The sequence below is a fragment of the Caretta caretta genome, chromosome 5, assembly GCF_965140235.1.
Source record: "Caretta caretta isolate rCarCar2 chromosome 5, rCarCar1.hap1, whole genome shotgun sequence".
NCBI classification, from domain to species: Eukaryota; Metazoa; Chordata; order Testudines; family Cheloniidae; genus Caretta; species Caretta caretta.
In genome coordinates, this window is record NC_134210.1 from 101,546,283 (window position 1) to 101,560,226 (window position 13,944).

Consider the following 13,944-nt stretch of genomic DNA (forward strand, 5'->3'; position numbering starts at 1 on the left):
TCGCGCTTTTGGCCCTCTCCTCAGGACCTGAGGGGAACAGAGGTCTCCCTTCCCTGAGGTCTCTGGGCTCAGCTAGCCCTGTTCCCCACTCTCACTCCCCTCTGCATTTCCTTCCTGTGCCTCTTTATCAGACTGGGGCTGATGGGCTAATTGGCTCTGTATCTCACCCAGCCCACCAGCCTGCTTCTCTAATTACCTCAGTCAGCTGTCTCTGGGGAACTAGTTGGCCTCTAAGTGATCCGAGTGCAGGTTCACCTTTCCATTGCCTGCACTCTGTCACACCAGGGTTGTGAGACACCTCACTACCACCTCTCCTTAGCATGAGGAAGCCTTGTCTCTGCCTGCTGTGGGTCAGCTCTCTGACTCCATTGGTCACAGGCAACACAAGCCCTTCCTTCCAAGCTTCCACAGGCCCCACACTCTATCTACAGGTTAGCTATAGGCACACTCCAACCCCCAGCATCTCCTTGGCGTGCCCAGCCCCTGTTCTTCTATATTCCCAGATGAGCGGTTCCCAAAGTACCAATGCACCCTGGCTTACCAGTTGCAGCTCTGATCACTGCTCCGCTTAACACACAGAATTTAAATAAGAGTATAGTGAAAACAAATAGCAGTTTATTTTAAAAAGTACAGGGATTCGAGTAAGAGCAAGTAGAAGTACTGAAAACAAAGGATTACATGTAAAATAAAAAGCTTACGTGCATTCTAGAGCCTAGACTTAATTAAGTAGGTATTTCTCTGTTTTATAGAGCAATGCTCACCCAAAGTCCTCCCAGCATCTTGCAGCCGGACTTAGCTGTGATCACCCTTTCATGTGGCAAGTTCCACTGTCCGCTTGCCTCCTCGGTGAAAGATGCAGGGTGTTTCTTGGTACCCTTGGTACTATCAGGACAGTCCTTTGTTCTTTTTTATAACCAGGACACCCTCTGCTGATTGTTTTTTTTTTTCTCCTCAGGCCTCCCTCTCTTGTTCACTTTACAATCTTTTAATCAGCATCTGGTTCTGTATGCAACTAAGCTTCCATTGTGAGACAGATGGGGAGAGAAGCATTTGCTATCTCATGCTCAAAAGGAACCTGTTGCCTCTGAATAACTACCTTAACTCCAGGGTTTTGAGAACATAATTTCCAGTATAGATGCTTAACTCCTGCAATACTATCTGTATGTACATTTCAGAATGGTTATGACAACCAGTGGGCTACTGGCTCTTGATAAAGACCTTACATGACACCCTTTGGTGAACTTAATATGCATATATCTGACCCAGGGAATCCCTGCAAAGACCTATGCATCCCCTCTGGCCTCTGCCAGTTGGCAACCAGCGGTTCCTGAGTCACAGGGAGAAAAGAAGCTGAATAAAGAAATAGGAAGTTTAATAACTTTTTGAAGGAGAGTGGCAGAGGCCCATGTTCTCTGAAGGCGGGAGAGGGTGAACAAAGGCCAGGTAGAACTTAACCCTAAGAAATCTATGTAGACAAGGTCACAGTCTGAGATTGGCGTTTGTCTCTTGCCAAAGTACGTTAAGTAACCTAGTTAATTAACTGATATTTAATATCTACATTTGTACTGATCCTTGTCTTTAGCTGAATTGAATCGTATGAGAGAGGGGATGGGTGAAAACATAAGAGTAATAGTTCATTGTTATTTAGTATTGTTGTTTTGTTTATTTGTATTACAGTAGCACCCAGAGGCCCCCACTCAGATTGGGGTGAGCATCATTGTACTGGGCATTGTTCTTACACATACTGAGAGACAATCCCTGCCACAAAGACATTGCAATCTAGATAGTGAAGACAGACAAAGGATAGAAGAGATTTCCATCATTTTATAGATGGAAAACTGAGGACTTGTCTACACTTGCAATGCTGCAGTGATACTACTAGGGGTTCTCCCATCGGGGTAGTTAATCCACTTCCCTGAAAGGCGGTAGCTAGGTTGACGGAAGAATTCTTCCATCTACATAGTGCTATCTTTGCTGGGGATTAGGTCAGCTTAACTAAATCACTCAGGGTTTGTGTATTTTTCACACCCCTGAACAATGTAGCTATGCCAGTGCAGGTTCCCAGTGTCAATGAGCCATAAATCACAGGGAGATTAAGTGATTTACCCAGAGTCATACAGGAAGTCTGCATCAGAGTCAGAAACTGAGCCAGATCTCATGAATCCAGTCCAATGTCTTAACTAGAAGACTACCCTTCTTATTGTTACCCTATAATTAGGGCCCTACCAAATTCAGAGTCTGTTTTGGTCAATTTCATAGTCATAGGGTTTAAAAATAATAAATGTCATGATGTCATATATTTCAATCTGTTGTTACTTTAGGTGGCCTGACCCAAAAGGGAGTTTTGAGGGGGTGGGTCACAAGGTTATTGTAGGGGGGTCTCGGTATTACCACCCTTACTTCTGTGTTGCTCTTGCTGGCGGCGGCGCTGCCTTCAGAGCTGGGTGGCTGGAGAGCGGCGGCTGCTGGCCGGGAGCCTGGCTCTGAACACCGCCACCAATAGCAGCGCAGAAGTGAGGATGGCATGGTAAGGTATTGCCAGCCTTACTTCTGCACTGCTTCCTTCGGAGCTGGGCCTTTGGCTCTGAAGGCAGCAGCGCAGAAGTAAGGGTGGCATGGTATGGTATCGCCACCCTTACTTCTGCGGTGCTGTTGGCTGGGTGCTGCCTTCAGAGCTGGCCACCTGGCCAACAGCCGCTGCTCTCCAGCTGGCCAGCTCTGAAGGCAGCGCAGAAGTAAAGGTGGCAATACCATGACCCCCCAACACACAATAACCTTGCAACCCCCCCGCAATTTCCTTTTGGGTCACGACCCCCTGTCTGAGAAATGCTGGTCTGTATATGCTAGGGTAAAAGTGCACAAAAGACCAGATTTCATGGGGGGAGACCAGATTTCACAGTTGGTGATGCATTTTTCATGGCAGTGAATTTGGTAGGGCCCTGACTCAAATTGTTGAGGACCCATTCCACACATACTTGTGCTCAAAGACAGATGAATAAGAGAGAACTCAAGCTTGGAAATCTGCAATGTAAGAAACTCATTCACACAAAATGACCCTTTTTGAAACCCATGTCAGTTTATAAGGCCTTGGCATAGATTTCTTAGGGTTACTTCTGCAAGTACTGAGTACTCTCAACTCCAGTGGGAAGTGAGGGCACTCAGCACTCCCCAGGATCAGGCTGCATGATTGCAGATTAATTACATGGGGGGAAAGCCTCCTCTCATTGTTCCAAGAACAACCCCAAGGACTTCAGTGGGGCTGCACTGGTATAACCGAGAGGAGAATTTTGGCCCTTAATTTGTAAGGAATGCTGAAGGATGAAGAGACGTGTGACTGATCTCATTGTAAAGATTTAAAATTTCACGGGAGTAGGAAAATTAACCCTCAGTAAGTGGTTTTGGTGGAGCTATTTTAGCAGTAAAAATGCTTTAGGAGTGTCGTTATTCCAGTATAATTACTGTGTATCTGTGCTGTTCAGCCACTTGAGGGTGCAGTTTCTTCACTGTAGACCCAGAAGCATTTTAATGAGGAAAGTTGCAGTGTCTTAAGCATGAGTGAAAGAGGATGGAAATGAATTTCTTTTTTTCAATTTGCAGCATTTCATTCAAATATTTCTATAACTCAAGTGGTTATACAATTAGAAGGGCAAATACAAATTAGCACGAGTAACATCAAATCTTTAAACTCACAGATACTAGCCAACAAAACCAACCAACCAAAAAACACGATGCCAGCTTTATACCCTAGTGCTATGGACTTATAACAGAATATAATTTTAGGGGATAATTATTTGTATCCTTTATTAGCACGTTACCCTGGACAGAGGTGGAAATAGTGATACAAAGAGAATATTTATTTGGATAAAGTACACAAGCGAATGGAAGTTTTTTACAGTGATAAGCTGGTAAATTTGAAGTCTGCCTGTATGTGTGCAGGATGGAACCATCAATGAAATACCCTGTCTCTGATGGGTCAATGGACTTTTTGCAAAGTTCTAGGTCAAGTAGTAGATTCCCAAATTTAGGTTTATTTTTATGACATACTTGTAAAAGAGTCCCCCGTAGCTTTTTCTCCAAAATGGAGGAAGCCTGGCCATGCCCAGTCAGTGACACTAGGTGCCTCCTGCACAGGCCTCAAGTGGGCCTGCCCTTTGTGGGCCTTCTTAAAGCCCTTCTGATGGGGGATCTAAAGGAAAGTTAAATGCCCCCGTGCACCTGAGAATAACTTCTTCCCAGAGCCCCTCAAAGGGGAAAAGGGCCAACATTAGTGCTAACAGTACAGCATCTGTGTAGTGGTTTTCAAGGAATCCCTCTGGCCTGGCTGCTGAATCGGGCTCACTCTGTCAGGCTTTCCCTGGGAGTTCACCACACTTCCCGTAGGGTCGGGGTGGAGATTTCCTCCTTGATGAGAGTTCCCCCATGGCTCCAGGAGTTGCTCCTGAAGTCTCCAGTTTGCAGATGACACTAAACTGGGAGGAGTGATAGATACACTGGAGGGTAGGGATAGGATACAGAGGGACCTAGACAAATTAGAGGATTGGGCCAAAAGAAATCTGATGAGGCTCAACAAGGACAAGTGCAGAGTCCTGCACTTAGGATGGAAGAATCTCCTGCACTGCTACAGACTAGGGGCCGAATGGCTAGGCAGCCGTCCTGCGGAAAAGGACCAAGGGGGTACAGTGGACGAGAAGCTGGATACGAGTCAACAGTGTGCCCTTGTTGCCAAGAAGGCCAATGGCATTTTGGGTTGTATAAGTAGGGGCATTGCCAGCAGATCAAGGGACGTGATCGTTCCCCTCTATTCGACACTGGTGAGGCCTCATCTGGAGTACTGTGTCCAGTTTTGGGCCCCACATTACAAGAAAGATGTGGAAAAACTAGAAAGCGTCCAGCGGAGGGCAACAAAAATGACTAGGGGACTGGAACACATGACTTATGAAGAGAGGCTGAGGGAACTGGGATTGTTTAGTCTGCAGAAGAGAAGAATGAGGGGGGATTTGATAGCTGCTTTCAACTACCTGAAAGGGGGTTTCAAAGGGGATGGATCAAGACTGTTCTCAGTGGTAGCAGATGACAGTACAAAGAGTAATAGTCTCAAGTTGCAGTGGGAGGTTTAGGTTGGATATTAGGAAAAACTTTTTCACTAGGAGGGTGGTGAAGCACTGAAATGTGTTTCCTAGGGAGGTGGTGGAATATCCTTCCTTATAGGTTTTTAAGGTCAGGCTTGACAAAGGCCTGGCTGGGATGAATTAGTTGGGGATTGGTCCTGCTTTGAGCAGGGGGTTGGACTAGATGACTTCCTGAGGTCCCTTCCAACCCTGATATTCTATGATTCTATGATTCTCCTGCTCAAGATGACCTCTTTCCCCAGCTGACTGTAGTTTCCTCCTTTTTAAAGGCCTCCTCCCTACCATAGGTGATTGACAAGGCCAGAGGGGCAGGGCTAGCCCTGCACACAGGATCCTTCCAGTGCCTTCCTCATCTAGTGTGGGCTCTATAAATCCAAATCCCATCACACATGCTGAAGGTCCTTTTCTACCAGCACAAAAGCTTTCATAGATGACAAGAAATATCTTGCTTTTCTGAAAAGTGGATTTTTCTAGTTTAACAGCAGAGGCAGAATCTTTGTTATAGACTGTGGACCTGACTTTGATTTTGCTTATGCTAGTTTTTATACTGGCGGAATGCCATTCCTTTATTATTCCCGGTTTACACTAGTGAGATCACAGCACTGTGAAACAGAGCACTCCCTTTCGTTGTATACCTGTGTTTCCTTAATAAATGTAGTTTCACACTGAATGACAAGACAACTGAAGATTTATTTATTTCAGTAACTTTTTTCTGTTCTAAACAGCAAAAAAAAAAAAAAAAGGCCTAAATCATGTTGTTTAAATGTATAAATTTTTCACTCCATGAAATGTAAATGAAAGTGATCCTGCACCCTTCCAGAGTAAAATTTTGGATCTAGAGCGTAGTGATTTGCTTCAACAGTCACTAAGCTAAAACAGACACAGTCCTGCTTTTGATACAGGAAGTGTTAGGCTTTTGTTTTTAAGGGTTTTGAAAGAAACTCTCGGTTTTGGTATTTTTATTGAAGCTGCTAATTAGTGTTCTCGGGTGTTGTGATCCCCTGTGCTTGGGAGAGAGTTTCTAGACCCAGCCTCTGCTTGGCTTCTGCTTTTAGGAGTAATGGTTCTGTCTAGTCTGGAAGAAAAGGTAATTCATTCATAATGGTCCCCATTGCTGTCATGTTTTGCTCACATGCTAACCACTTATTTATTTTAACTGTGGAGAGGTAAGATTTTTCACTACTCCCTTGTGCTCATGCTACACTTGAGATCTAAGGGGAGGAGCAGGGAGTGTTGTACCTTCACAGCTTCCATTGCTTTGCTCACATTTTAGGTTGGTGATGCAATCGCTTTTGCTGATACTTGGCTCTGGGTGAACTTTTCTGTGCTCTGGCCCACACTCCAAGTTCCTGTATTAGAGGGATTTCTCTCAGACACTACATGCAGTGTTAGCATACTTGGGTTGGTGGGGGGCCTTATGAGCACAGCTGCCCTACTTGTGTCATACTTCTGGGGCAGGGCATCTCACCATGCTAACAGTTTCACAGTTGCTCTCTGGGGTAGAGATTGCCCCCTCCCCGTTCCTTTATTTGTGCACCAGTTCTGTGGATTCTAGCACTGCATTGGTTTGTTTTTCTTTCCAAGGGGTTTAAATTGCCCAACTTCATTTCTCTTTGTTTAAGAATGTGGTCCCTGCTGATGTATTGCACTCAGAGATCCTGCCATCAGAGGCCCCATTTATGTTTGTCTGTCTTACTACCTCTCTGCTTCTTTATAGATCTCAGGAAAGAACAGTGCTTAAGCCACTGCTTTTGGCAGAGGGGATATGACACAATATCCCACTTCTTGTTTTTACTATCCAGGAGTAGGTCCAGCCAGTCCCCACTTGTGTTCAGTGGGGGTGTGACTATGTGTGCGTGTGCACACACATGCCTGCTTGTAAGGTTTCCGGAAGTTGCTGTGCATTTTTTTTTTTTTTGGTGCTAAAATAAAAAAATAATGAATTCTATTATATGTTACTTAACATAACACAAACCATGAAAAAATGAAAGTCTAGCAATCAGCAATCTAGTGGCACAAGCATCCCGCCTGCATATAGCTTGTGTATCACAGTGCTTTCAACTGATGCATTACACCCAACATGCCAGAACAAATTGCATTAGTTATGTAATATACAACTGGTGAACTATATACCATATGGCATGACGATCCCTGTGCAGTCCAATCAGTCAGCTGAGAAACTGAATAAAACATGGATTTCCATAAACTTCATGATAAAGTATAGTTCTAAGAAATGTCTAAAAACACTTTTTTTAAACTCAGATGCACTGCTCTAAAAATGTTTTCGCTCATTCTTTTTAATATTAAAATATTAATTAAATATTTTATCTTAAAATATTTGCTTTGTAACTAGTGTTTGCGGATCTACAAAATTTCTGTTAGGAGCAAGCTAGTTGGTAGCTGTCATATTCACGCTACAATAACAATATTTTTGAAAAACTTTTCAGCACCTTGGCCATACAGTTTGTTAAAAGATAAAAACTATTGACCAAGACAGCCTCTAGCTTTCTTGCATGTTAGCCATCTAATCAAGATAGAAATCCTAGTAGCATATCTGCACTTACACTGCATAGATCACTGGTAAAATATTTTAATCCTGTGATTGTCTTTCATATACTCTCATGTGCTGATAATGTTGTGTTCTGCCTCTCAGAAGAATCTGCTATTTTCTTCCTCATTCCGTTGGTCTTTGGCTGTCTGGCTAGTTTAATTTTTGGCCTAACCTGTGTAGCAAAAAGTAACAACAGTGCAATGTGGTTAAAAATGAAAGAGAGAATTACAGAAACTTAATGCAAGTCATTTATAAAGTATACAGGGAAATCACAAGTTTTTCTTTCTATAGGAACTAAAGTGAGCATCAGTCTTCCAGAGATGCATAGGAATCAAATGATTCCATTAATCAACAAGTACGCATCTCCATTCTTTGGGCAGGCAGAATGTTGTGACATTAGACTGCAGCCCTTTACCCTTGAATTCTAAAACCAGCTTTGCTACTGACTCCCTGCATAGCTGTGGGTGAGTGGCTGTATCCCATTGGTAAAATTCCTGCCATGCAGGAATGTGACACAGGTTGATGATATTTATACAGTACTTAGAAGATTAGTGCCAGGTATTAGTACTGTCATTGTTTGAATTTCCAACTCCTGGTGCCAAGAATTTTGGCGGATCTCTGGTCTTTCATCTACCTTTTAGGAAAAAACATATCCCCACTGTTTCCCCCTGTAACAGGAAAAGCCCTTGAGGCCGGGACCCTCATTTTATAGTGTTTGTACAGCACCTAGTATGATGGCTTCCTAGGTGCTACCACAATACAAATAAATAATAATAATGTTACCAGTTCAGTGGATCACTGTAGTCTTCCAAACTCAAAACACAGGCCCGCAGTGAAAAGGCGAATGGGGAAAAAACGATATGAAAAGCCTACCTTTTTCAGCAACTTTTGAATGAGTGCATCTTGTACACTAATTCGGTCTTGCTGCAGCTCCACTTCGGTAAGCAACTCATCAATTCTTACGCTTTGAGTGTGCACAAAAGACTAGGAAGAAGGGGGAGGAGGGGAGAAAAGAAAAGATGACTTTGAAGCTGCAAAAATCTTTGAATGTGTTCCAAGGTTTGGTTGCAAAATACTGGGGCATCTTTTTTTTAGCTGGAGGAATGATCAGAACTAGAGCAGAACATTATTTTTAGAGGCAAATCTTGTAGTCCCCATGCAGGTAAAATTCTCAATTAAACCAATAAGAGTTTTGCCTGAATAAGGACTGCAGGTTTTGTCCCACTTTTAATTGTATGTGGTAAATGAATTCACCACTACAGTTTTTGAATAATAATTAGTAATTATCAAGCTATACAGTGAACAAAAATAAAGACAGCTCAGACCCGGAAGAGCTTACATGTAACCACATAAGTCTTAAATAAAGAAAAAAATGCAGAGCAAAACAGACAAGCCTGTTTTCAGCTCATATGGTAATAGATTTATGGATTAAAAAAAAAGTCCTATGTCTAGTGTCCACTTTTACTGAGAATCACTATAAGTGAATAAATAATCATGCTAAAAGATAGATTAAGAAGATCAGGTGTTAAAAACTCCGGTACTTACCATAATGTCAGTCATACTCACTGAAGTACTGGTGTTAGTCTTGTAATTTAGGGCATTCTCTATCTTCTCCTCTAAAAATTCCAGCCTGGTGTTGAAAGTCATTCTGTAATGCATCACTTCAGCAAGTTGGTTCTGGAGCTCTGCAGAGAGCCTGCCCAGAACTTGGTTCCTAGTTTCAAGTTGCTGAGTTTTCTCCATAAGACCATTTCTCAGCCTCTTATTTAGGCTGACCTGCTCTAGTAATTCTATCAAGGAGTTGTTAAAAATGTTGAGCTGTTGAAAGATGTAGGTAATTTTCTCTTTAGTATGGTCAACCTGCTCCTTTAACCCAGCTCCAAGCTTCAGGACACCTTGAGAGAGCACATGGATTTCCTCGCTGGAATAATGAAAGTGGGCACCTTGCATTTCTTTCTTGCTTGATGCATAGTTGCCTTTGGTTACAGTGTTTAGAGAATGTGCAATACTCAGGAGGACCAAAACAGATATTTTGTGCATTGCAATTTGTAAAGATTTTTAGCCTCCTACAGATCTGCCAGCCTGGTCTAAGAAAAGTTTCCAAATGGACCACTTTGAAGGTCCCAGCACAGTGGGAGAAAATGTGAATGCGATCAACAATTAGAGCAAAGTATTTTCAAATTCCACAGGTTAACCCCTAACTTCCTATTGCAGTAGAAGTGCAGCTGTTTAAATACTGGGAGCTGGAGGTTTAGTGATGAGTGTATGCTTTAAATTCCAAAATATTTTGCATTGAAATTATATCAATCAAAAACATCCTGGGAAAAAGAAGATATTGAAGCACGTGAGATGATGTATCATATCACTTAATACATATGACTACACAGGAACATGTTATCAGTATTTTGGGAAGTACTAGATTACATTAAATGTCATGTACCAACAAGGATAGTGCTATTTATTAAATTTACGAGGCCAAAATAATCTCCTCATAATTATCAACAGTATCAGAAATGAGGGCTATTTAAGGAACATTTTCAAGAAACTTCTTTTGTTATCTTTCAAGCATATTGTCTGCTGTATGTTAAAGCCTAGAGTTAATGATCATCAGAAATTTAACCCGTTAGTTCATTAATAAAGATTTAATACGATTAGATTTGGAAGTAGATCAACCCTTCTGCTAGTGCAGTTGGAGAGAACCTAGATCCTAGGATCACGGAATGAACAGGAAAGTTGTGGTTCCACAAACATTGTCCCTGTACAAGTCCATGAAATTCCCCATTCCCTTTTTTTCTAATACTCACAGAAGGCCCTTGGGTCAATGTACTTTGGGGTCGAGTTAGAGAGCAGGCCTTACTCCTGGCTTATCCTGTGGATATCAGGTTTTAATGGTACTTGAAACATTAGCATCTCCCATTGTGTCCCTTGCACAAGTGTGAATGAGCCTTCCTTCTGGATCTCCAGGATTCATGGGGGCTGGTAGGTCACAACCAATTGCCTCTTGTGCATCCCACAAAACACCCACTTGAGTGGATGGTTACTTGGAAACTCCATGAGATGGACCTCACAGAGTTATACCCAAGCCCCAGCGTAAACCTAATCTGGATCTGAACACTTACTCCGGAACTGATCTCTAATTTTAAGTATAAGAAAATATTATCCAGGCTATTATCCATATTAAAAGTAAAATCATATTTTAAAAACCTAAAGAACTATGGCCATCTTGAGAATTTATGCATGTACTTCCTTTTAAAATAATGTAGCATATTAAAATTCTGCAGATGCACCATTTCTTCTGTGTTTTCTAAGTTATTGAAAATGAGCTTATATAGTCAGTAAAATAACTGCAATTTGGGATAAAGTTTACAGCCATTTTTCTGAAGACCTAATAATGAGTGAAAACAATAGAACCAATAGAGACTATGTTGACATATACTAAATAACTGCATTATTTGTATTTATTACCATCAGCAGCAAGTGACAAGGTTAATTTAGTGATCACAAAAAGAAAAGGAGTACTTGTGGCACCTTAGAGACTAACCAATTTATTTGAGCATGAGCTTTCGTGAGCTACAGCTCACTTCATCACAGTACATCTGCATATCAGTCCGTGTTCTGTATTAATAGTGTCTACCTAGAGGTATATTGAATTTTATTATGTGTGGTATTCGTGTCCTAGTCATCCACAGACATATCTATTGTTGATTAAAATTTGAAACCCAGTCACACTGGGATGTAACTCACAAGTAGTTGTGTAACTTAGTATGAAGAACTACCAACCAACACAACCAATAATTATGAGTAATGTCATTTAAGCACAAAAGGGTCAAAGTCTTAAAGCCTCTGTGTATATTTTATTTCGGTGGAGGATAGATCTGCTGTGCCCTGACCATGAACTTGGCCACGGTCAAGTCAATGCAGTCAAATTTCATGGAGATGTAGGACAGGACAGCGAGTTCAGACCACAGTGGAGTTGTACAGTGTGCAAGTCAGGGCAGGGTTTGACCCCATTGTGTTTAGACAGAGCAGCACAGTTGATCTCTCTTCAGAGGGTTCTCCAACCCAAGTCAGTGTTATGTGCACGGTAAGGATTGTTTCTGTGAATTGGTGATTTTACTGAGAGACTCTAATTAAATTAGATTTGCATTAATTTTATGTTGTCATCTTTATTTTATTAATTATTGTCTTGTGGACTTGCATTAACACTGTTTTGTTATTATCTTGGCCAATGTTTTGTCTTCATTTGACATCAAAACATCTTCTCCACAGTTGAGCATTTATATTGCTTTGACACTGACTTGCACAAAAATTTTTCTACCATAATTTTTGACCTTGTAACATGGTGTCCAAACACTAGCACTAAAGGAACTCAACTTAAAAATCAGACTTCTGTCTGAAAATGTTGTACCTGCTATAGTTACAAATCACAACTAAAATTACTAAAACTGAAAGACATTAGAAAAACATATGTTCTTCTGTTTTAACAGTATGTTTACCTTTTTCATAGTCAGGCTTCACGTTTCCCCTGGATAGTCAGTTGATTTTCCCAGGCTTTTGTTTTTGTTTTTTGTGTGTGTTGAGGTTTTTGATGGAGCAACGGAGGAGAGAAAAGCATTTACAAAAACAGAAAAATGCAGTTGAAAGTAAGAAAACCTGGCAGAGAGACTTAGGAGCAGAAGTAGTACCTGAAACTACTTACATCTTTAAAAAAAGTTTTAGATCTCCAGATGCTGGTGTTCATTTAACACTATCTTGAGAACAGTAATTGCATCATGCTATACCCCATTTATTTATATGTGAAACTAGCATAATTGAAAAATACTTGAGAGTACCCATAAAGGATTTTTAAAGAACATCAAATAGGCCTATACTGGTGAAATCTGGAGTGGCAGGTGGTTGTTTTTAATTAAACTACATTGTACCTCAAGTTTGATGTTCGAAATCTGATGCAAGTCATCTTCAAATTATGTTGGTCTGTGTTCAGAAAAACAGTTTTACCTTTCAAAAAAAATTCTGGGAAGAAAGTTTGCAGTTGGGCTGACATCATTTATGCTAAAGTTCACCCCAGCATGATTTTGAAATGCTGAGATTGTTATTAATTGGCTTATGCAATCAGCCAAGCCACAGCGTTCTTATCAACCGTGTTCCAGGACGCTGAGTCATTTTGCAGTCCTCAGCAATGTGTGTCATAGTTTGTGGCTGCCCACACTGACATAGTGGACGTTGCTGAGATAATAAACCCAAATGGAGATGTTTATAGTGGCGAAGCTAACTCAGTCTTTAGCTGCGGTGATGCTTGTATAATGCTGGCTAAGTAAAGAGACAGTTTACAGTACAGCAGTTTGAAGATGACATCCCACAACTAGAAACAAAAATCAGTGACTGCAGCTGAGTAAATCCCAGAGTGTTTTGCCCAGCATAAGTGCTCCATCCTAGAGGTCATAGGGTAAGGTTTCCCTTACGAAAATTAATCTCCAAAAAAAGCACTCAAAAAATAAAAAGAGAGAAAAAGTTGCTTATTTTTAAACAGAATGGGTCAAATCCTGAGCCCTGGTGTGGCCCCTTTGCATCGTCACTTTACATCACCCACAGCTGTCGTGAGGCGAGGACTCACCGGTGCGGCACCTCCTGCTGGTCATCTCAGGAATTCGCTCTTTCCAGCCATCGGAGCGCCCTCTGCAAGCCGGTGTCTCGCCTGCCACTGGCCCCGTGTCCCTCCTGGTGCCCTTTTCCTCCGGGTTCTGTCCCAGCAGTATTCCCTTGCCCTGGGTCTCCCCTCCCAGGGGAACCCCCAACCCTCTAAACCCACCTTGCCTCAGTGGCTACTGCCAGTCATTATCTAGCCCCCGCTCACTGGGGCAGACTGCAGTGTAATGGCCACTCATCACTGGCAAGGGGGTAAGACCTGCTGCTTTTGCCTATCCTCAGGCTGCGCCTCTGCAGTCCCAGAACCTTTCTGGGCCTTTACCAAGGCCTGCAGCCTGGGGGGTTTACCAGGCTGGAGCTCCCCAGCTCCCTTTGCCCTTCCCCAGCACTGCTCCGACTCAGGTACCTTGCTCCCAGGCAGCCAGTCCTTCCCACTCCAGGACTAGAGGAGACTCCTTTGCTTCTGGCCCCCAGCCCACAACTGGGCCCTGATTGAGCTAGCCACAGCTTCCCCCAGCTGTTCTCACTCCCCTTATTTCCAGCCACAGCCCTTTCCAGGGCTGCTTTTACTATTGGCTCCCCCAGGGAAGCCGTCTCCCAGGGCTGTTTTAACCCCTT

The 13,944-nt window shown here is 42.4% G+C and overlaps 2 protein-coding genes across 4 annotated transcripts in view; one reads left to right on the forward strand and one right to left on the reverse strand.

Moving 5' to 3' along the window:
- LOC125636560 (angiopoietin-related protein 3-like) overlaps positions 1–9,824 on the reverse strand; it is a 33,481-nt gene extending 23,657 nt beyond the window's left edge. Inside the window, exons 1-3 of one of the 2 annotated variants that reach the window (XM_048849842.2) lie at positions 9,226–9,822; positions 8,554–8,664; positions 599–7,852 (exon numbers count right to left, since the gene is read on the reverse strand). In XM_048849842.2, the coding sequence (XP_048705799.1) occupies positions 7,739–7,852; positions 8,554–8,664; positions 9,226–9,720 (720 nt within the window). In that variant the 5' untranslated portion in view covers positions 9,721–9,822 and the 3' untranslated portion in view covers positions 599–7,738. Of the gene's footprint in view, positions 1–598; positions 7,853–8,553; positions 8,665–9,225 lie in introns of those variants that run through there. The other variant, XM_048849841.2, reaches the window with a different exon arrangement.
- The window catches only part of DOCK8 (dedicator of cytokinesis 8), a 138,513-nt gene that overhangs the window by 56,444 nt on the left and 68,125 nt on the right, over positions 1–13,944 (forward strand). The window lies entirely within an intron of this gene.